This window comes from Caloenas nicobarica, chromosome 1 (assembly GCF_036013445.1).
Source record: "Caloenas nicobarica isolate bCalNic1 chromosome 1, bCalNic1.hap1, whole genome shotgun sequence".
Lineage (NCBI taxonomy): Eukaryota > Metazoa > Chordata > Aves > Columbiformes > Columbidae > Caloenas > Caloenas nicobarica.
Genome location: NC_088245.1, coordinates 25,555,258 through 25,576,636, shown reverse-complemented (window position 1 = coordinate 25,576,636; position 21,379 = coordinate 25,555,258). Strand labels below are relative to the sequence as shown.

The window sequence follows — 21,379 nt, the reverse complement described above, 5'->3', positions numbered from 1 at the left end:
CCCAGAACTGGACACAATATTCCAGATGAGGTCTCACCAGGGCAGAGTAGAGGGGAAGGAGAACCTCTCTCGACCTACTAACCACCCTCCTTCTAATACACCCCAGGATGCCATTGGCCTTCTTGGCCACAAGGGCACAATGCTGGCTCATGGTCATCCTGCTGTCCACCATATATACCTTGGGATTTTTTACAGGTTGTCTTTCAAACGCACAAAGGACACGTCTGAGTAGGGACAGAAATACAATTTAGTATTTGAAGGAAATAAAATCGTTTGCAGGCATTTCCTCAGTATCTGAACACACAATTTGCAAGTCAGCTGGTCGTCACCCAGCTGTTGGACTGTATGTAATAACCTGCCATGTTCAACCACCTAGCTGGTGGTTCACCATCACTTTCACAATTAACCATATGAGATTCAGCCCAAAGAAATCTGCCATAAAGTGAAAGATTTTTTAAAACATTGCTTTCTCTTATAGAAGCAGCAGCTAGAACTTTTCATTAGTTTGCATCCTAAGTAAGTTCGATGCACAATGTAGTTTATGGATTGGCTCACACCACTAAAATATTTAAACTGTTATTGATAACATTTTCTCCCCCTCCATATGTTGGCTCAATTTTAGTTTACATCTGTGAAAGGTTGTTTATTTTTATGCAATGATTTAATGCCTAGCTTAAAAAGCATCATGTGAAAGAATTTCTGTTGTTTAAATGTGCAAAGACCTATTTTTGATAAGACAAGAAAGTTTATATTTTGTAAATATTTAAATTATGCAAGTTATGTAAAAGGTCTCCAAAACTAATGTGATGAGATTACAGCCTTTGACATTTGTTGGTTAGGTATTCGTTACTATTGTAGTAGCCTTTAATTGATTTTTATTTCCATGTGCAGGGGGAAATTAGTCAGAGAATTACATAAATGTTCATTTTATTACCATCAGGGTGGTTATAACCATTGCAGTTAATACACACTGATGAGAAACACTATGATTTTCTAAATGAACAGTTAATTAATATTCTGTATACTTTTTTTTATTCTTTTAAATCCATTTTACAAACAGTGAGATCTTGGCTGCAGTGGTAGGCATAGAATCCTGCTGACATCAAGGGGACTTGCAAAAGTTTGCAATCCCTTAACTTGTTCCACACTAACACTCAGTTTTTAAAAAGAAATAAGTTTAGACAGTTTGACTGAGGCTTTCAAAGTTACTTTGAGAAATTAATTTCCTAGTTGTCAATTATTTTCCAACGAAAGATGGTGACTAGATTCTCTGTCACTCTTTATTGGATGTGTAGGTCAGGAAGATGCTAATAAAATCTTCTGTGTTGTGGTACTTCACTGCCTGAACATCAGTTCAGCAACCAAGAAGTCCTTTATCTGCTGGCTGTTTTTGAACCTTCCCTCCACATTTGGCCAGTTTTTCTCCATTGGCCAGATAATTATCCTGAGGCGATAAAATCTGCTATCTATGGGAAGGGTGCTCAGCGTGCCAGTCGCTGTCACAGGAGGATTCAATACCCTCCTGGTGAAAACTTGGATAGGGAGGACACATCCTGGTGGAAGACCCTGAAGACAGGGTTGTGAGTTCCCATCTTCTAGCAGTGGAAATAAACCCACAGGCTCCACAGGCCATGCCACGGCACCTATTGGCAGCATGGATGGGACATACTCCTGGTCACTGATGATGTGATGGTGTTATAGACACCACCTCTCTCTGAATCTGCTCTCAGTCAAGCTGCTGGCAGAGGTGAGCACCTTAGTGCCCCAAGTGAGGCTGCTTCTGGTGGTGCCTCCAATTAATTCAGTGTTGAGGTCACCACCGTTTTGTCGTACAGGGCTCCAGCAGGAACCAGCCACTGGGAGTTCAGTGTGGTGACCAAGATCTTATCTTGAAGCAACCCTGATCTGTGTCTCAAAACTACCTTAGATTTTATTGGACCCAAAGGTTCTTCCGCACCTGATCTGTAAAGTACAGAAAATCACCAATGCACTTCTCCGTACACTTTAACTTCTGGTTGTGTAGAAAAAGGGGAAAAAATGGTCCCGGAGTCCTGGGCCTAAAGTGAGCTTCAGAGATCTGCCCAGGAGCAAAATCTCAGTAGGCTGTTTCTGTGGGTTTCAGAAGGAAGGACACTCCTGTCAGCGTTGAACTGAGACATGGGCAGTCATGGTGCAGCCGGTGCAGTCGGGGTGTCTCCTGCCTGCTTGGGTAGCCAGGAGGTGAGGCTGCGGTATATTTGAGAGGTCATCTAGTTCCAAAAAAAATCTTTTTGTTCTTAAATGTTGTTAATATTTTTTTTTTCTAGTTTATGGGGGGGAAAGTGTATTTTTTCAAAGCCTGGCAAAAGGCAACGAAGAGAGGTGGCAACACACAAGGTTTATGAGAGCTAAAGTGCTGAACAAACAAGGCACCAGGGGTTTGAAGCTTCACTGGCAGTGGTAGAACTCATCTTGCTCCTGAGAAGCCAAAGAGAGCTATTCCATGGGAGATGGTGTCACCCTTTGCGTCCCGAGGGCAGAGCACTGATGAGAGCAAGTGTGTGTGGTCCGAGGGGCCGTGGTCGCTCCCCCGCTGCACCAGCGTTGGGGGCTGGGAGTGGGGAGCAGAAGTGGGGCTGAGGGTGTCGTGGAAGCTGGAGCATGAGCCCCTCTGCCTCTCACAGCTGAAACTGCTGTTTAGGTTAAGCGCCATTGTAATGTATCTATAAGTTACATCCATAGAACTCGTTCTGGATGGGCAGCATCTGTAAAAGCAGTTCTGGATGGGATCAGGATATGAATATTGTTTTGTAGTAGCATCAGGGCTAAAGAATTAGTTGACATTCATTGCAGTAATTATTCCACAAAACTGCCTTTAGCCCTTCCACACTCTGGAAAAGCTCTCCTTGAGTGAGAGGGAGCGGGAGAACCATCTGTAAGACAGCATGTCTCCCTAGCTTTCAAAGAGGAGCCTACACATGACATGTGTGGTTCAGCTACTTTTGGGGGCATATGGCACCAGGATGTATTTCAGCCACTCACTTTAATATGGTGGGATTTTTTTTCCCAGTGCTGGGGCTGGAACATCAAGGTTGTTGACTTTGAAAACATCACCTTGTGTAGCTTTGCAATAACATATCCTTTCTGGTTCAAAGTAGCTATGTGTGTGCTTATCTGAGCAAGAGGGATTAGGAAAAAAAAAAAAAAACCGGAAAGAAATTCACAGTTTGAGTGAGGGAAAGGTTTTATCTCAGTCCTGTCCCCTCACATTGCCCTTTTATGCATGGAGCAGCAGTTTGTGAAAAGTAGCAAACCTATGAAAAATGCCACAAGTTTGCTTTTTGAAGAAAGGATGATCGTAACCTCTTCTGAAAGTGAAAATTATATACCCTGTTTTGAAACCAGAAATTCTTGTGCACTGAGTGCATATTTTAAGAGCAAAGTTGTGTTGTTGACTGAAGTGCTGACTTAGGCAGAGGAGTTACTGCAGGAACACAGCTGGTCAGTCGACTTTCCAGCCTGTGTGTGCTGGTAAGTGAAGAACATGGTCTTGTCCTTGCCCATTGGAGACCCCTTGTCAAAGATGTGTGACAAATGGAGATTGTTTCCATTGCTGTCAAAATCTCTCTGTGCTGGGCAGCACTTTTCAGTGAATGACAAGTATGTGAAAGGTACATGTGAAGTAAACAGCAACAATTAGCACTGGTCATTCTGAGGAAATGCACTTTAGCTGAGGTTTCTGGCAGAGCTGAGATGCTGGATTTCATTGAAGGATGAGGTTTCACAAGATAGCAAATTTGACTTTAGGGCAGTTCCTCATAGATCAAAACTGACAAGGCTAGGTCATGTAAAGTGCTGAACAGGCAGCAACTCACTCTACTGGCTGAAGTTTGTTAAAAACATGTACAAGGATCATCCCACTGCGGCAGACATCATGCCAAACAAGGCACTGTTGGTCTGAGCCCTGTAATGTATTGTAGATTTCACACAGGGTGGAATATCGGGGAGGATCAGAATGGAATAAATGTTATTATTTGTTCTAGATAACCTGCCAAAAATGCTAATTTTGAATCCTTTCCTGACCATATTCCCATCTGTCTTGCAAGGTTACCTGGAGTGTCCAGATCCAGTAGTGGCAGTAACAATGAATGTGGTACCATAACTTCATATCTTTCATTTCAGACAAGGGTTTGCAATAGCAATTTTTAGCATTCTGCACACACAATTTTCGCTGTCAATGAATCGGCACAGGCAGACAATAGCTAACACTACGTAACCGAGAAATGAGGCTTCACACCTGTAAGTCCAATGAGCATCACTAAGGAGGGTAGTAGTGGTAGTATTCTGACTATAAATGGGTAACTAAGAGGAACAACTTTGCTCAAAGTCACTTGTAAAAACAGTGGCAGACCTAGGTTTAAAAAAAAAAAAAAAAAAAGAATAGTAGGCAGGTCTCCTTATTGTCAACATAGTGCTTTAGCTATGAGGTCACTGCATTTGTTTCTCAGCCTGTGTATTTTAAAAATCATGGTTTGCCATTTAGGACTGTACAGTAACCATCCGAGTTGTGACTACTGGGCAAGTCCTGCTCCAGAGCCCAGTACAGGCTTTCAAGGGCAGGTAAAGACTAAACCAGTTGGCTAAAATTGCATTTCCTAAACCTCCTGTGGTTTGTATTTCTGGAAGTCAAATACACTTTTTTTTTTTTTTTTCCCCACACACAGATGATAAATTCATCCTGAAGAGAGTGGTGTCTGTGAATAACACATTAAATGAATGCTGCAGACAATTAATGCTAGAATACCCATGCCTGTCCCAGAGTCTGCTGTTACACTGAATCGACAGCTGTGTAATTTCACAGGTAGTTCTGTTAAATAGCTAATGGTTTATTCAGCAGAGAATTAAACGAGAATTAATTGTCTCTGGCCACTGTGTCAGCTCTGCAGGGCTGGGGCTGTGGTGGCAGATAGGAACAAGAGTCTGCAATTCATTTCCCAGCCAGCAGATAACACTGACTGCTGATCCCTCTGTCAGAGGCTGGAATTTGGATGCCGGGGCTGACTGTAAATGGATGGGTCTTCCATGGAGGGGACCTGTCACTTAATTTGCACAGCAAAGAGATGTAACAAATAAAGGCTTTAGGAGAGTGAAGGCAGACACACACATGGAGTTTAGATGCACTAACGGAACTGGAGGAAGATGCAGATTTATTACAGGGCAGTGCCACAGACCTTGTGAAACCTTCTGCTGAACGTGAGCCTGCAAGCACAAGCACAGCTTGTCACAGGCTAAAAGATCAGAGCTGATCTCAGGGTTTGGCCGTTTCGTTTTCCTCTCAGCCTCACTGTGTTTATGACTATACAGTGTAACATTAAGTGAGCTGAACGTTTTTCTTCAAGAATCATCAGCTTACCAACATTTTTACGTTATTATTTTTAATATCAACTTAAGTGTGTATCAGGATGCCTCAATTAAAATGCTTAAACTTCTGATTGAGTAAGACTTGTGTTATAATTTTCCCCAAAGACCTGAAAATCTGTATTTGATTGTGAAGGAGAGTGAAACAAATTTCATAAGAATTTTTCTAGAGAAAAAGCTTGACACTATACTAGGGGTTAAAACCAGATTGCAGGATTATTTATGTGGATGATGATTTACCCTCTGTGTTGACAGGTACATTGTGCCTCATGTCAGTAGCACAAAACCAGCTGACAACTGAAACAATGTCCCTTTCTCTTGCATGGACCAATCTGCCCCATAATCTAGGAACTTAATCTGACACTCTACTGTGCCTCAGTATGTGCTAAATAATATTTTGACATTAAACATACTGAGTTTTTAGATGATCTATGTATCATTAAGAGAATCAATGTGCAGAGGAACACAACAGCAAGAAAGTATCCAACTCCAGTTTAAGATGTGCTATTTGGGTTTTTAAAACACTGTTCTGGCTGGTCATTGCTCATTACATCAATCGGAGAAAAACCAGAAGTTGTGTGACATTTAGAGAACTGAGTTAAGTGTTACATTTGCTGATTTTGGAGCTTTGGCCTGTAGCCTCAGGCAGGCTGGATTTACCTGCCAGGTTGCAGAGCTCATCGGTTTAGAGACATGGTTTACAGAAATGCTCCACAAACAAGAGGTTTGGCTCAGTTTGGAGCAGCAAACTGAAGCAAGGACATGGCAGTAAGAACTGAAGGAGGTGACCAGGTGTAGTCAACTCCTTGAGCCGACTGTGCTGCCCACGTCAGAACATTGTCCAACTATAGTTTTACACTTCATGTACATTGAAAACTCCAGGTTTTTAACATAAAACAAACCAACGAAACTAAAATCCACGCAGCACAAATGGAAAGTATTTGACAGGTGTTCTGGAAATGAAGCAGCTAGTGAAATAAACCCATTCTAGTGATTTCTATGCAAGAGGTTTATATAGAACCAAACTCTGGAATTATCCAATGCTAACAACCACCTCCTGCAGAAGTTTCACGATCCCACACAATGTGCTAACATAGGAGTCCTCTCAGGGAAACAAGCAAGCCATGTACAGTAAGAAAGGTTGATGCTGCAGGGCAGGCATCAATGATTTTCTGGCACTACTACTGCAAGTAACCACTTTAAAAAGCTCTCCTTGCTTTGGGTCGCTCAGAACTAAACAGCACTAAGGCAAGACAGAACAGTATCATACTCTCTGCTGAGACCATATTTGGGATAAACCAATTTTGACCACTTAAATAACCTTGAAATGTTAGTTGGGTTCAATGTTGTCATGTTGTGGTTTATTTTGTTTCTTTTTTTTTTTTTTTTTCCATTGGCTGACTGCCCCATAACTGGAATGATAAGAAAGGAGTCTAAAACTCCTGCATTGCAGTGCAAGATCAGCAAGAGGAACAGAATTAACCAGCTGCTCTGGGCTGCCTCCAGGGATCAGAAATTTCCCATAGAGGACAGAGTGACTTCAGTGCATTTTACACAATACATAATGTGGCTGGACTATTAGAGTGCTCTATACCAATCCCTAACCCTCTGCATATATAAAGCTCTGAAAGAAATTTTTCATTTCTACATACTTCCAAGGTTAACAAATAGACAATATTAACTTTATTTACTAACATACAACAAAACTTAACACAAGGTATCGTTATCTACCTTGTGTGTTAGGTGCCTTTGAGACATCTCTGAGGGTTTAGATATAGAAGACACAGATCAAGACATCCACCAAGTTTTCCGACAGGAAGGATGATTCAGCTGCCAAAATCTGGGAACATGAGGCTGTACTGATAAAAACAGTACTGAAATATTCAAGGCCAAGGAAGATAATTAGTCAGAGAGGACTGGAAAAAAACATTTGCAGGCTACGTTCCACAGAAGACAGCACTCCCAGCACCATCCGTCAAGCTCAAATAGGAGATATAATTCCTCCTCAGCTGGGTGTGCCTTTTTCATGTCAGTGAGGTTATAACATATCCTGCTATGGGCAACACCCTCAGAAAACAACAGACCTTTTTGAGGGAATGGGTGATTACAGATTTATCGATTAAAACAATTTTAAAAGGATAAATGCAAGATTAAAGGAACTGGGTTGCATGTTCTAGAAAGGAATAGATAGGGCCAGAAAGACTGTAAAAGACATTGAATAGGAGAGTCACCAATTTTTAACTTGCAAAGAAGTAGTAATTACTTTTCAGCAAAGATGATTTGGATGGTACATGACACAGACTATCTAGATGGATAGTTAAGAATAGGAAGAGACATCTGAGGAACCAGTTATCACCTGACTCTGTGAAGGATGCATTATATCTTGTTTGTAAAGCTGAAAGGGACAACACAACAGCAGTGGGGAGGAACCAAAAGTCATTTTAAGCTCATATTAAGGTAATCAGAAATGCAACAAAACATTCTTCATTTTTTCACCTCCAGGGATGCAGCAGCAGGAGGTGGCCGAGCCCAGGTGTTTGCATCCTTTTGGCACAGTGCTCAGAGGGCCAGAACCAGTGTCCCTCTTACCTCTAGTATAGCACCAGAAGCCACTGACACCTCGTGGTACCACCGAGCAGGCCGAGAGCCGTTCTTGCACCTTCCTGCTTTGACCTCGAAGTTCCCATCCAGCCTTCCAGGTTTCTTTTTCAATTTTCTTAGCCAAGTGCCTTGTATTGAGGCTAGGGTATGGCCTTACAGATGTAAAACTGCAGAGGATTTCATCAATAAAGAGTCCCTTGCTTGGCATCCACCTTAGCCATGACCCAAGTCAGTTTAGGCAGGGACTACAGCACTTCCCACCCTTACACGGGTCAGTCAACACTTACAGTGGCAATATTAGTATTTTATTTAACCTCCTGGAGTTATCCACCCAGCCTCTATTTTATTAATACGTTCATTCTTGAAAACCACTCAGGCTGCAGAAAATTCAAAAAGTTTGGGGGACATTAAATGCACAGCAAGCACTTAGTCGTCATGTCAATGTTTGAGGGAACTAAGACATCTGGAGAGTGAAACATGCCAAACAAAGGGAAGCTTTTTCCGAATGAGCACTCAGGAAACTAAAGCTGTAAAAGCCTCTGATGTTTCCACAGGAAAAAAAAAAAAAAACAAAACACTAAACAAACAACAACAACAAAAAAGGAGGGGGGAGAAAAAAAGTTCAACCATGAGACACTAGTAAAGATGCAGAGGGCATGTCAAGGCAGAGCTCCCCTTTGGCTTCTTTCTTAAGGCTCCTGTTGTCCACATAAAGCAACACCAGCACAGCAACGGAGAGCTGCAGTTTACAATGAAGTCTTCAGGTGGCTTGGACCCAAGCTGGTGGCTCCTCAGGGTAAATGAAGTTACAACCTCCTTGTGTCCTCCTCCCCTCTTCTCACAGCTGCATTTTTGAGGTAGATATCCCCCACAATCTTTCTCTTTCCTTCCCTCACTGCTCTGTTTTCAACAAGTGTGCAAGATGCCACTAATGTTCCCATCATCTCATGTAGGACAATATACATCCTAGAGCTTTGTCACGTACAGGTACTTTTGCACAAAGCCACCTGTACACCAAGTCTTCATCTTCGCAACCTACCCCCAGCTGTGGGAGAGATCAGGGAGGCCAGAAAAGTCATCTTTGTGCTTGGTAACTGAAAGGAAATGCACACAGAATACCAGAAAGTCTCACTTCTCAAAAGTAAGCATCAGAAAGTTTACCTCAACAGGAGGATACTGTAACTAACCATGACTAGATCATGGCAAGTCAACAGACCAGCATGATGGACAAGAGCAAGGAGACCCCATTTGGGTGGCCACTCCAGTACAAGTTTTATATATTTGAAAAGATTCTTATTAAATATGATACGATAAAGCCGTGAGTATACAGGTTAGAGGGCATGAGGAAGATTTCCATCAAAATAACAAGAATCAAATTAAAGTAGTTACAAAGTAAAGTAGTTACAAAAGTAATCCTTTAATGCTTTATAATCCATTATTTAAGTGGTTTGTGGCAGATACAACTTTAAGGGGTTAAAAGAGTGACAATATATTTACTTAATTCAGATTGCTGGAAAAAAGTAAAAAAATTGGAAAGACAGAAGGGCTAAAAGAGGTCTGCCTTTAGTCTTATTTCCTACTTAGTTTTGTAGAGGAAACTTGAACTTTTTAATTTGATGAAAAATGAAATATTCCTCGACATTCAAAACCAAAAGAATGAAGACAAGAGTAGTCCAGGGAAACTATTAATGCAGACAATTTTTTTTCTCTTAAGCCCTTGCCAAGTAGCTTCAAAATTATTCTGGTGTTATTCTAGACAGCAGCATAACCAATACTGGCATATACACCAACAAAACAGTATTTCCACAAAAAATTCCATGACTTACACAATTAGTTTTCCACAATAGTCTAACGTTATGAAATAGAAGGGGTTTTTTTTCCAATTGATAGAAAACAGAGGGGGCTGCTTTGATGAAAAAATATTCATTATTTTTACATGTTTGCCTACATAAGAAAATTAGAAAGATTTGACAAGAGCAGTTTCACTGTATAAGGTGCATTTATTGCTGTTCTACATTAAACTTGAGGGAAAACCACATTATTTAACAAGCTAGTTAAACATACAGAACAACTCAGAATCCAGTCTTACTCCGGTATCACAGGTTATCTGACTTACAAAGTAATTCCCAATATTGCTTGAAAGTTTTAGTGCACAGAGTTAAATTTGTCTCCGAAGACAACGATAATAGCATTTAGAGCATCACTGTGTTCACCTCACACTGTGGGTTCCTGAAAAATCCTTTGTGGCTTTTGCCCAGCAGTAGGAGCTAGAAGTTTTTGAAGATTATACCAGAACTCCTGACAAAAAGCTCCAAGAGACTATACCCAGTTCTGTGTCAGCCACTATTTTGTGAATACCACCACCATCAGTTCCTTCTTACTAACTTAGTTTCAGCAGAAGTTCAAGCTGGCCCTACTTAAAAGAAACAGAAGTTTCCAAAGAAAGCAATGTGTTCTGACAGCTCTGATACGAGCTAAAAAATAAGGCCACTTCAACTTGGTCCATTGTCTTCCATTAAGAAAAAACTATGAAGGAAACATTGCCAGTTAAGTTTAAATGTCACACATCACATAACCCAAGACACAACGCTTCCTCTAACATCTCCCTGCAGGAACAAATTGCCTCAGCTCACACTGGATGTAACACAGGTTGTAAAGCTGCACAGTCATGTGTCCTGGGACAACTCTCCCCAGAAGGCAGCCTGCTTTCCAACAGGCTCTCTGGGGTGGGAAATTTATTCCTGCTGCTAGAACTAAAAGAGGAAGCTATGCCATTATGCACATTCACTGTGCGTCTTGCCTCTATAGCTGAACAGCCACAGGCACAATCAACGGCTAAGCAGCAGTACAAAAATTGCAATAAAAACTGAACAAGTCAGTCACAGTACAGCTGCTTACCATGCCAAGTCTCTTCTACAAAGTAAACATTTTTTTCAAGTTAAGTACAAATCCTTCCATGCCGCTTTTAAATATCATGCACACTATTTATATATTTACTTTTGTTCTTCCCCTAATAAAAATAATTTATATTGTGCTTCTCATGGCATATCTGTGTTACACTGTCATGTATTCTTCCTTTGCTGATTATTCAGTTTTGATGGGGGACAATGAAATACATTTTTGGAGCACTTGGTATTAGAATAACCAAATAGCTTTAATAAAAAGTGATGCTGCCATTAAAAAGGCAGAGGATAAAAAAAAAATAAAGCTCTTTATTAACTTATCACTAAAATCTACAATATTCCACAATGGTTACATACTCACAGCAACTTTACACTGTTAAGAGAACAGTAAAACATTTGTCAGGATCTGTTTATTATCCACATATGCAATTTATTAGCCAGTTGACAAGATATTATTTACCACAGGCAAACTAAATACTGTGCTTTTAAAGAAACCTGCATAGAAATGATTGGATGTTTCTTTTATTTTGGACATATTTACAAAAAGGATTTCTATGTGTGTTAGCAATAAATAATCCCAATATTCAAAATGTCAGTGCTCATGCACACACCGACAAGATGGTTGCATGCTTTAAAAATATTATTTACAGTACAGTCTCCTCCATAGCCCTCTCTCTAATAATAGCAGAAAGTGCATTTTCTTCCATATTCTTTCTCCTTTGCTTTTGTTGTAATTTAGTCTTGCTTCTGAGGGATACAGCCTTCCATCTCAACAACTTCCGGCCAGCCTTCATACTTGTTTGTGTCCTTGTTGTTCTTTATGTGCTATAAACAGAAAACATCAATTTACCGTTAATGTAAGTCACTTTTATCCTGTTGCTTTAACTCACAGCTTTAAAAGACATTCTATTTACTTATTTTCAGGCAACAAAGAGAAGACATCACTATTAGCCTCTTGTGCTTTCTATCAAATATAACTACCTCTCAGTATTCACCACTTACTGTAACTTGCTCAGACAAGTGTACGCTAAGTAGTTAAGCCATACTGGGAAAACATTTTAAAAGTTTATCGTGGATGTTTATTTAGGAAGAGAGACAAGCAAGAAGATGACCAACTGCATTAAAACATGAACCACTGTGGAAACAAAGAAGGATACTAAATTTACAAGGCACTGAAAATGAATAGTGAGAATTTTAAGAACATTAAATAATGTTGAATGATCAAGTTTTTTTCTGCAGTCAGGTAAGACATCACTGCCTCTAAGAGTTTGCCACTGCTCCTGCACTAGTTTCCACTTCCTCGCAAAGCTGGCAAAAGAGAACACACACACATACACCTTCCTTGCTCTCCTAGTACAAAGCTACCTCTATGGTAATTAAAGGCAACAATAACACATGTTGAATTTTAACAGCTAAAGTATGGGAACATATTCGATTTCACAGATTTTGCTATGGCAGCAATAATTTTTGCCAGAAGAGCAAAGCAAACAGCTGGGAACACCACCACCGTAACTACCACTTATCTGTCAGAAGTCTAGTATTGTTAGTGCAACTAACACACAAGAGTTAGGCAGTAAGTTTTTAAGCCTTCAGTTTAACTGGATTCATTAAAAAGATAAGTAATCTAGTTATTGGGATACTAAGATATACCCCACAAGATTTTTTTCTTATTTGTGAATCACAAACCAATCTTTTTTGTACAATTAAAAGGAGGCTAGTCAAAGAATAAATTGGAAAATAACACTGTGTGTCACTACTGCAATAGATACCCGTCTTGAACAAACACATGATATTTATAAACCACGCTATGCCTTTATTAACGTAAGCTGTTAAATTCCAGTAAGTTACAGAATCACAGACCTGTTCAAATGGACTTTTAGTCTTAATTCCTTTTCCACCGCAGAAGACCCAGTTGTCTCTAAAGCCAAGGTTCGTAATAGATGTGCTTCCTAGGTCAGCGATCAGTTTCCGTGCTTCTTCGTTAAGCCTGAAATAAAACAGAAAAGTTCAGTACGTGAATAAAAGACACATCCTTAGAGCTTTCATTGTTTCAACAGACCATTAAGCTTTAATCTGATTATATATAGTTTAAGTCAGTCAATATTGGGCAAGATCTGTCTTTCAAAATCAGATAAGACTAGTTCTGAAATCACCTGGTCTAATGAGCTCTACTCTTTAATATTATCATCTCAAGGAACCAGCATACAAACCTGTCCGTACACCAACAAAAGCCAAGAACCCTCTCCTGGGAGGATTTACACACACACATCTCAAGTCACGTTAGGAATTCTCCAAGCAACTAAAAAAGTCAGTCTTTAAAGTAAACATTGTTTGCAGGTTCAAACCGAAGTCTAGATAAAGTAAAAGCTATTTTACGTTAGAAGAACGACCTAAAAATATGAAAGAAGTTTTTGTCTGCTTGGGTCAATTCATTCAGAATGCTGCCCCACAGCACGGTTCAGTACCTGTAGGTCCAAGTAGAATAATTTTAGTATGGAAGGGAAAACAAATCTGTAGGATAATAAGTCATCATTCCAAAACCTCCAAATAACAGCTCTTTATTCCTTCCTTTCAATTACTGTATTTGCCTGATATAGTTATATGACTCACTTTAGCAAAAATTATGAAAATGATTAAGTACTTCAGAGGTTATTTCAGAACTCAAGCTCTAAGTTTCTAAAGCATTAGGGCAACATATATATGTGTGTATGTATATATATATATTTAATCTTTTAAACACGTTGATTCTTCACAATTTTAATTGTTTTCAAGAACTGCAATTTATAACTATCATCAACCACGAGTAGTAAGGTTTTCACTAATTATGTAATATCACTAATAAACAGAAGTTTCTGGCTGTCAGCACAAATGGGTCTAATTCACCTTCTTGTTCAGCTGATATCTACATACAAACTTTCAAAAACGTCAGCTGTGACATGATTATTGAAACAAACTAACTGTACTTATTTAAAATATCAAAGAAGAAATGAAAAACAGCAGAGAGAGGAAAAAGTAACAAACCAAGAACAGAACAACAGACAGAAGATCCAGCCTTGGCATAAAGAAACATTAAATTGCTTTCTTCTCCTAAAAGCAGTCGATGTATGGACACTTAACTATTTACTGCAAATATAGCACACTACAACGTCAGGACGTAGTCACAGGAAAGTTGCTCCTATATCAAAAATACACACAAGCAGTGGATAACAAATTGAACCAAAAGAGACCAAGAACACATAAGAAAAAAGTCAAATATTATTAAAACAACAGAGGAAAAGGAAAAAAAAAAAATCTTAATTTTCACTATTAAAAGCAATCCTTTGGACCCGATGACTTAAGTGAGGAGTAGATTACAATACAAATTGTACAGTAATGCTGGGAAGGTTGGAAGATAATGCTTAAAGAGAACTAAAACCTCTTAGGCTATTGCTACTTTAATAAGCTTTAGGGTGGAACAGCTCCAAACACTGAGGCCTACAAGTACGGGGCACACATGAGCAACCTCAGACTTCAAAAGGAAGGATACAGGCAAGGCCTGTTGGGAATGGTCTCTGCGTCCCTGTAACCACCAAACTCTATCTTAGAGCTGATCCAAGAAAAGTGCTGGGTAGAACAGACCCATTTCCACCAGGGTAGGTTCTCACAGTCATGTTCCTATGTCTGGACATATCTGAATTTACTAGCATAAGACAGAATGAACTATCAGCAATAGGAAAACCAGTGCATCTCCAAAAAGACAGATATCCTTGGGAAAATACATTAAAAACAAACAAACAACAAAAACCACACAAACAACCAAAACCAAACAAAACCCAAAAAACAAAAACAAAAAACCCACGAACAGATGGGGACAAATTTTAAGAGAGAGCTAGAAACCTACAGGGTCTTCAGGAACCAGGGAGGATAAGGGTATTGTTTAAAAAAAGTACAATGCCTGACATCCAAATCTATTCTTCATAGCTATGGGTAAGGGGTTCGTTGGACTGACCATATGTCCTCACTGTCTTCTTGTTGCATTAACATCTTTTCTCAGAGGGGCAAAAAATCCAGCTATGTGTACTGATATAGCAAGTGCTAATTAGTCAAGTATTAATCTTTAGCCTTTTCAGATTTCCAAACAACACTTGGGATACTGCTGCTAAACAGTCTAATTTAATACCTGATTTATTGTTTCTCTGCTGTTAGGATCACAAAAGTATACACCTAATAGTCCTCTGTGTAATTACATGCAGAACCCATTACACCTGCTTAGCTTTAATTTGATCTTTGTTGTCTTGAATCACAGCAGCATTATAAAACCAATAAACTGAAAGCATCGTTTCAAATCCATCATCCTGGAAGAAAAGAACTTTATCAGAAGTGAGTGTGTAAAAAAGAATGCATTTTTTCTGGTACAAAACAGCATTTAAAAGTTTAAGCAATATTTACTGTGTAAGTCAATGACATACTTGGTTGCACCATCATCGTATGTTCCCATGAACACTATTGTTCCATCTGGGATGGACTTCAGAAATTCAATAAATGGTGCCACATCTGTAAAAAAATTTTTAAAAAAAGAAAAAAGAAAACACAAACCTGTTTAATAACAAGCAACCATTCCATTTTTAAACACCTGTCATGCCTTCCTGCAAAGCTATTCATTTTTAGGAGTATTTGTAAGTGTACATACAAGTTTATAAAATGATGCTAAGTTGGAGAAAGATAAAATGCATCTGAGAGAACTCTCTCATTTTACAGAGTTTCATCCATACTGTGTAAAAAAGTAACCACTAGTTGGAACTACTCAAGAGAACAAGTGTGTTTGATGAGCTATCCCATTCCCTCCCACCTCAACTATTTGTGTTTCTTTAAAGTTGTACTCTCCTCACAATTATGAAAGCAGAAATGAAGCACCTTAAACCACCACAGCTCATGGAGTCTGGAGAAGGGAAAAAACAAACAAACAGGTAGTTGTTTTTCTCTAACTAGCTAAGGTAATCGTACCTACCTCCTCCCCACATGTCAAAGAATTTAGTGTCTAATGTTTCTCCTGTTTTACCTGCAGAAAAAGAAATATTTGGCTTAATCAAATATAGCCAAAGTCATATTACAGACAACATGCTGAACTTCTCTTAATGACTCTTTCACAGAAAGTGCTGCAGAAGACACTGTATGAATCCATTACTATAGTAACTCTAATCCTTCATGAAGATTGCTTCCTAAACAGCACAGTAGTTTGTGAAAAGGTGCAGGAAAAGGTAAGAGGAAAAAAAACAGAGAAGATGCAAACTTTTTTTTGCTTAACAAAACAAGAGCCCACAGACTCTAAAACCAATAAAGGGAATTCACTTCATGTATTTGCCTTTTTAAGTTGTTTTTGCACAAATAGATAGTATAGCTATAGGTTGCCTTTAGTGCCACATGGAAAGTAAGAAAGACTAAAATTACATTGCGTATTTTGCTACAGACTGGAAATTCTTAGTCAATTTAAACATCCAGAACAAACAGAAGAAAATGGACAATACAGTAATCTTGTTAGCACCTTTTTTAACTATGCTTTCTACAAAAGCAGTACCTCATGGAAGGTAGTTTTATTTTTAATTCATATATTCATTTAAAGGTTGGAAGGCAGGGAGAAAGACTGGCAGCTATGTAATAGAAAGGTAGGTATTTTGGTTTTGAACAGATTGAGACAATTTAGGAGGGTAAAAGACGATTAGTCAAGTATTGTTCGAGTCATACTTTAGATGACTTAAATCTGAGTACAATCCAAAAATAACATTAATTTATATTACAGCAAAATGACAAAGTGCTGTCTCTGTGCTACAAGGAACTGCTTCCTACACACTGAGGACAAACGCCAGTACTGACACTCAGTTCAGCTTTCAGGGTGACACGCAGGTAAATTTGTTTGGTTTTAATGACAGTTCTGAATCCTGAACACAGTTACATAACATGACGCATTTAGGGATGATCTATAGATACAGACTAATCAAATATACTGATTTCAAGCTAGGAAATAATGAGCTGGTCTTTCCACGTAGTAACAGAAGTGTTAAGTAAGTTTTCAGTGAAAGAGAGCAACAGAAGAATTTAGTCTACAGAGTTTTATTAGTGGTGGCAACACGCAAAGTCCAATGAAGTAGCATGCATCTCATGCCTTTTTCCATTTTATATGTGCACTAAAACTTATCTGATGTATTACACAGATAGTCACCACAGTACTCCACATTACTATTTTTTCCATACATCTTTAGAAAAAAAAAATGCATGGAGTTTTTCTGCTAACAATGGAGTGTAAGTGCCAATATCTGACATTATATCAGTATCGATATGCTGAATACTTCCTTTCTTCCTCCTGCTTGACTTTCTCCATCCCTTCGTATTTCACCTTAAATTTCAGAAACAATTTGGAAATGAAGACAATCTGCTCACTTAAAATGTCACTTACCATTGACCAAGGCCACATTTATTCCTCTGCCAACGTTATTTTTAACTCCACTCATTAAACTGAAAAAAAAAAAAACCAGTTTTATTTTTAATGGGATGATTTTCTGATGTGAAATATTTCTGGTTTTTAAATAGGATCAAATTGTAAGAGATACATGGTTGAAAGACCACATGCTCCTGAGTACTTAAATGAAGCAAAACCTCCTTGAACTAATCTGCGTGCTCTTACAGCACCATCAAATTGACAACAATAATAGATCAAATAACCCCAGCTCTATCAATTTCATTTGATCATTTTATCACTTTAGTCATCTTGGTCTCCCAGTATGTGTGTATACTAAAATTGTGACAAACAAAGTGCTGTTAATGTGTTTAAGGAAATTCCTTGCAGTTAAAGAGCCTGAAACAAATAATAATTTGAGGAGCTCAGTACCATCATGTAACCAACATTTTAAGCTATTTTGTAAGCATATGATGAACAAAAATCTGTTAATGAGTTTAAAAGTTAATCAAACAGAAGCATTTAAAATGAATATTGCAGCATCACACTAAGAAACAAGACAAAGCAGTTAGCTACTTGTACCTAGAACAGGAAACATAGAACCAAGAAAAATAGTTAACGCACTGATGGGACTTTAAAGAAAAGTTGAATGTAATCTTGGAATACAGCTACACATCCCAACAAAACCATCACAGTCTACAGCAGCAATCACCTGGTCAAACTCAGAGTGGGAAGAAGAGAAGTGCTGTGAAATGGAAGCCCTTCAGAGCTGTGAAGAGCTAATGGGAACGTCAAGACTGAGCTGGCTGCTGTGCTGCCCTGGGCCGTGGAGGTGAACCCCTCCGGTGAGAAGAAGCTTCTAGACCTCTCCACCCCTCTTCAACGGCACTGTGTCAAAGACCTCTCACCTGCCTCCAGGCCCCAAATATCCCAGCATTAACATTTTGAAACTAGGAATAGAAGGGTTAACACGCACAAGGAGAAATAGGAGTAAGGCTTGAAACAACTGCATAAATCAAGATAAAGTAGTCTTCAGCTGAGATTGAAGAAATCACCTCAGCATAAGCATAGGGGTGCACATATCTCATTAATTACAAACACACTCTAACAGATGCTTTAATTCCATCCGAATCAGGATTTCTCTAACCTTCCTAGCTTGCCATAGGAAGGGGCTGCAGATGTGTATGTATGATCCTGTTATGTTTGTTTACATTTTTTCTGTGATCATACGATTTTCAGGTTGTATCGGAACACCTGTTCTAAGCAACATTTGGGAAGGACCAGATCCTCACACACACACCTGCGATATCAGCTTTCTCATGCAAACTCACTAGTGACGGACTACAAAAAAGAAATGGTCTATCATGGAAGTATGAAAAAAAATCTTCCCTGATGCCGTCTTTTGCACCCAGGATGAAGCCAAATTTTAGATGAATGCCCAATATCAGGAACAGACTCAGTATTAGTTCAGAGAGCCTACAAAAGGCTACTGGTTAATGGTAACTCTTGGTACAGTGACTTTGATTTTAAAGAAACAGTAATCAGAGATGAAAGAGTCCATATTCTTCTATTAGTCCTAAGTTATACAATCTGCCAAATATTCTGATTCAAATTAAAACTCTAATTCAATAACTTCTGAAACAGAAAACCTGCAATTTTCTGCTGAAATACACAATCCAGTTCTGGTTAGCAGGGAACTCCAGAAACATTTTAGCCACTGGAGGATCATTTCTTCTCTGACCACGTGATTTTCAGGTCACATCCAAGTATCTATTCTAAGCAACAGAAACATGGCAAATAAACTCTGAAAATATAGATTAAAAAACCCAGTGAAGATCTGAATGCATGCCTTCGCTCACATAAAATGTAGTGGACATTTAATTTAGCAATAAAAGCTTCCTTTTACTTTAACCGCAAATTTTTCTGTAAATAAGTGCCAGTCAAAAATACCCAGTCCTGGGGTGACTAGACACTGAAAATCCACACATACATAATGAAAGTTATAATGAATTTCATATAACAAAAAATCCTGAAAATACAAACACAAAAAGTACTAGTTATTAAAGGAATGTAGTGCAACATTCTCCTATAAGGTTATGCAGCACAAACATGTGACTGCCTTCTTAACAGAAGAAGTAAAATTGCATGGAGAAGTTGCTGGTAAAGAAGAAGAGCAATATTGTTCCTTCTTCTAAAAAGCCCATGAAGTAGCAACTACAATATTTAATATTTTGATGATGACTACGGTATGTTTTTTCTAATTTGGATTATGTCCTTCCAATATAGGAGAACAAGGCTATAACTGAACTTCTATACAGAAGAATTACTATTTCACACAAGAACCTCTACATAATTAAAAAGAAAAATTAAGAAATTGAATGCATTCTGAATTATATCAGCACCTTTAGTGCTCTCATAAACCAAGTGATATCCTTATGTTTATTACTACACAGCAAAAAAAGTACACTGGAAATATCATTGTGAAGCATTATGAAAACTTGTCCTTGCTTCCTTGTCCTGGAAGTATGAAGAAGAATACAAAGTAATCAGAAAAAAATATTTTGCAGGAGTGAGTTCACAGAATATCACTAAAAAAAGAAAAAAAAAAAGCTACTGAAGAAGAAATAAGTTATTTCACAGCTCTGAGATGCTACTTTACACACTTGAGACAGCTTATGCACTAAGTCACAGACGCCACGGGCTGTAATGTGACAGTCTTATCACATGAGGGCAGCTGTTCATCAGTTTTAGAATTCTTCCAACAATTTATAATCAAATTTTGGGAGTTTTTAAAAGAGAAATCAAAATGTCTTATGAGCAAAGCAGGAGATCATATAAAATTAACCAAATTTTCTGGCAGACCTTTAAACAGACATTACAAGTCCTCCTCAGAAGGAATTCTGAAAGGTTTTTGCCATGGGAAACTGTACTAAAGACTCCAAAAGCTGTGCACTACTATTAAAAGATTTCTTGCCAGCAACTACTTTCCTTACATCACTTCCTGCAGTGAAATACCTAGTAGAGGATTTTTATTTATTTATTTATTTATTCTTCTTAACAGGAACAATTTCTTCCTAGTTAACCAGAATGACAAGGTGGCTTATTTTGTAACACCAACAAAAAGACCAAGCAGAGAGATTAGATAAGACTGTCCAGGGTCACAAAGTACATCAATGATAAGAATGGAAAGCAGAACATTTGTTAGCAGCCTGTAATTAGTACGTGCCAACGGTGAACTCTCACTCGCTTTGCACGTGCTCCCCGACTACACCGTGATGCTCCACGGCAAACACACTCCCACGCAAGCTTGATCTAAGTCAGCCTCGCAGAAGAACAGCTTGAAATGTGAATGGTACTTGTGTTTCTACTGACAACACAAAGTGAAGAAGCTCCACATGTTTAGTTGTCAGGGAAAAAAGCTCCCATTTCAATTTTGCTACATCTTAATTGCTGGACTTAGTGCTAAAAATACAGCTTTCTCTTTAAGACCATATAAGATCTTACAGACTGACCTTAGAGATTAAGTTTAGAGAATAAAGTGATGGAAAATGTAAACCAACACTTTTTATTCTCTTACAGATTAATTATCCTATTTACTATATTAGATGAGGTCACATTCACAGCAAAGTTGACATTTACTCCTTGGCACTAACTGCTGTACGTGCTACCTGAACCACTCTGTACTAACATAGCGTGGGCTGAGAAACAGATCAACTGGAGTAGAGTAGTTTAAATGCAAATTGAAGGCAGAGGCTTGTAAGTGTGACTGATATTAAAAAAATATCCTTCCAACAATGCAAACAGCATGTCTTTCCCAACAGGTGACATGTAAAAATGTGGATAGATTACGTTAAATGAAGCTGCACACTGAGTGACAGTGAGAAGGAACAATCTGAGAGCACAGAAACAAAGAATCTAAAAATGAATATTAATGCTCGCATTATGGGGATTACTGAAAGGTATTCAGTTAAATACACCAGGCACAGTATTATTGATAATACTATGTTAAAAATACAGTTATCAGAAATACAGGATTTAAACCGCATTT

At 38.6% G+C, this 21,379-nt stretch overlaps 1 protein-coding gene across 3 annotated transcripts in view; it reads right to left on the bottom strand.

Annotated features, from left to right (window-relative positions):
• Positions 1 to 11,403: 11,403 nt before the first annotated feature.
• The window catches only part of FAM3C (FAM3 metabolism regulating signaling molecule C), a 29,987-nt gene continuing 20,011 nt past the window's right edge, over positions 11,404 to 21,379 (bottom strand). For all 3 annotated transcript variants that reach the window (XM_065658320.1, XM_065658319.1, XM_065658318.1), the window contains 5 exons: positions 17,332 to 17,390; positions 15,889 to 15,939; positions 15,350 to 15,434; positions 12,762 to 12,888; positions 11,404 to 11,726 (listed from right to left, as the gene is read on the bottom strand). In XM_065658320.1, coding sequence (XP_065514392.1) covers positions 11,637 to 11,726; positions 12,762 to 12,888; positions 15,350 to 15,434; positions 15,889 to 15,939; positions 17,332 to 17,390 — 412 coding nt within the window. In that variant the 3' untranslated portion in view covers positions 11,404 to 11,636. The remainder of the gene's footprint in view (positions 11,727 to 12,761; positions 12,889 to 15,349; positions 15,435 to 15,888; positions 15,940 to 17,331; positions 17,391 to 21,379) is intronic.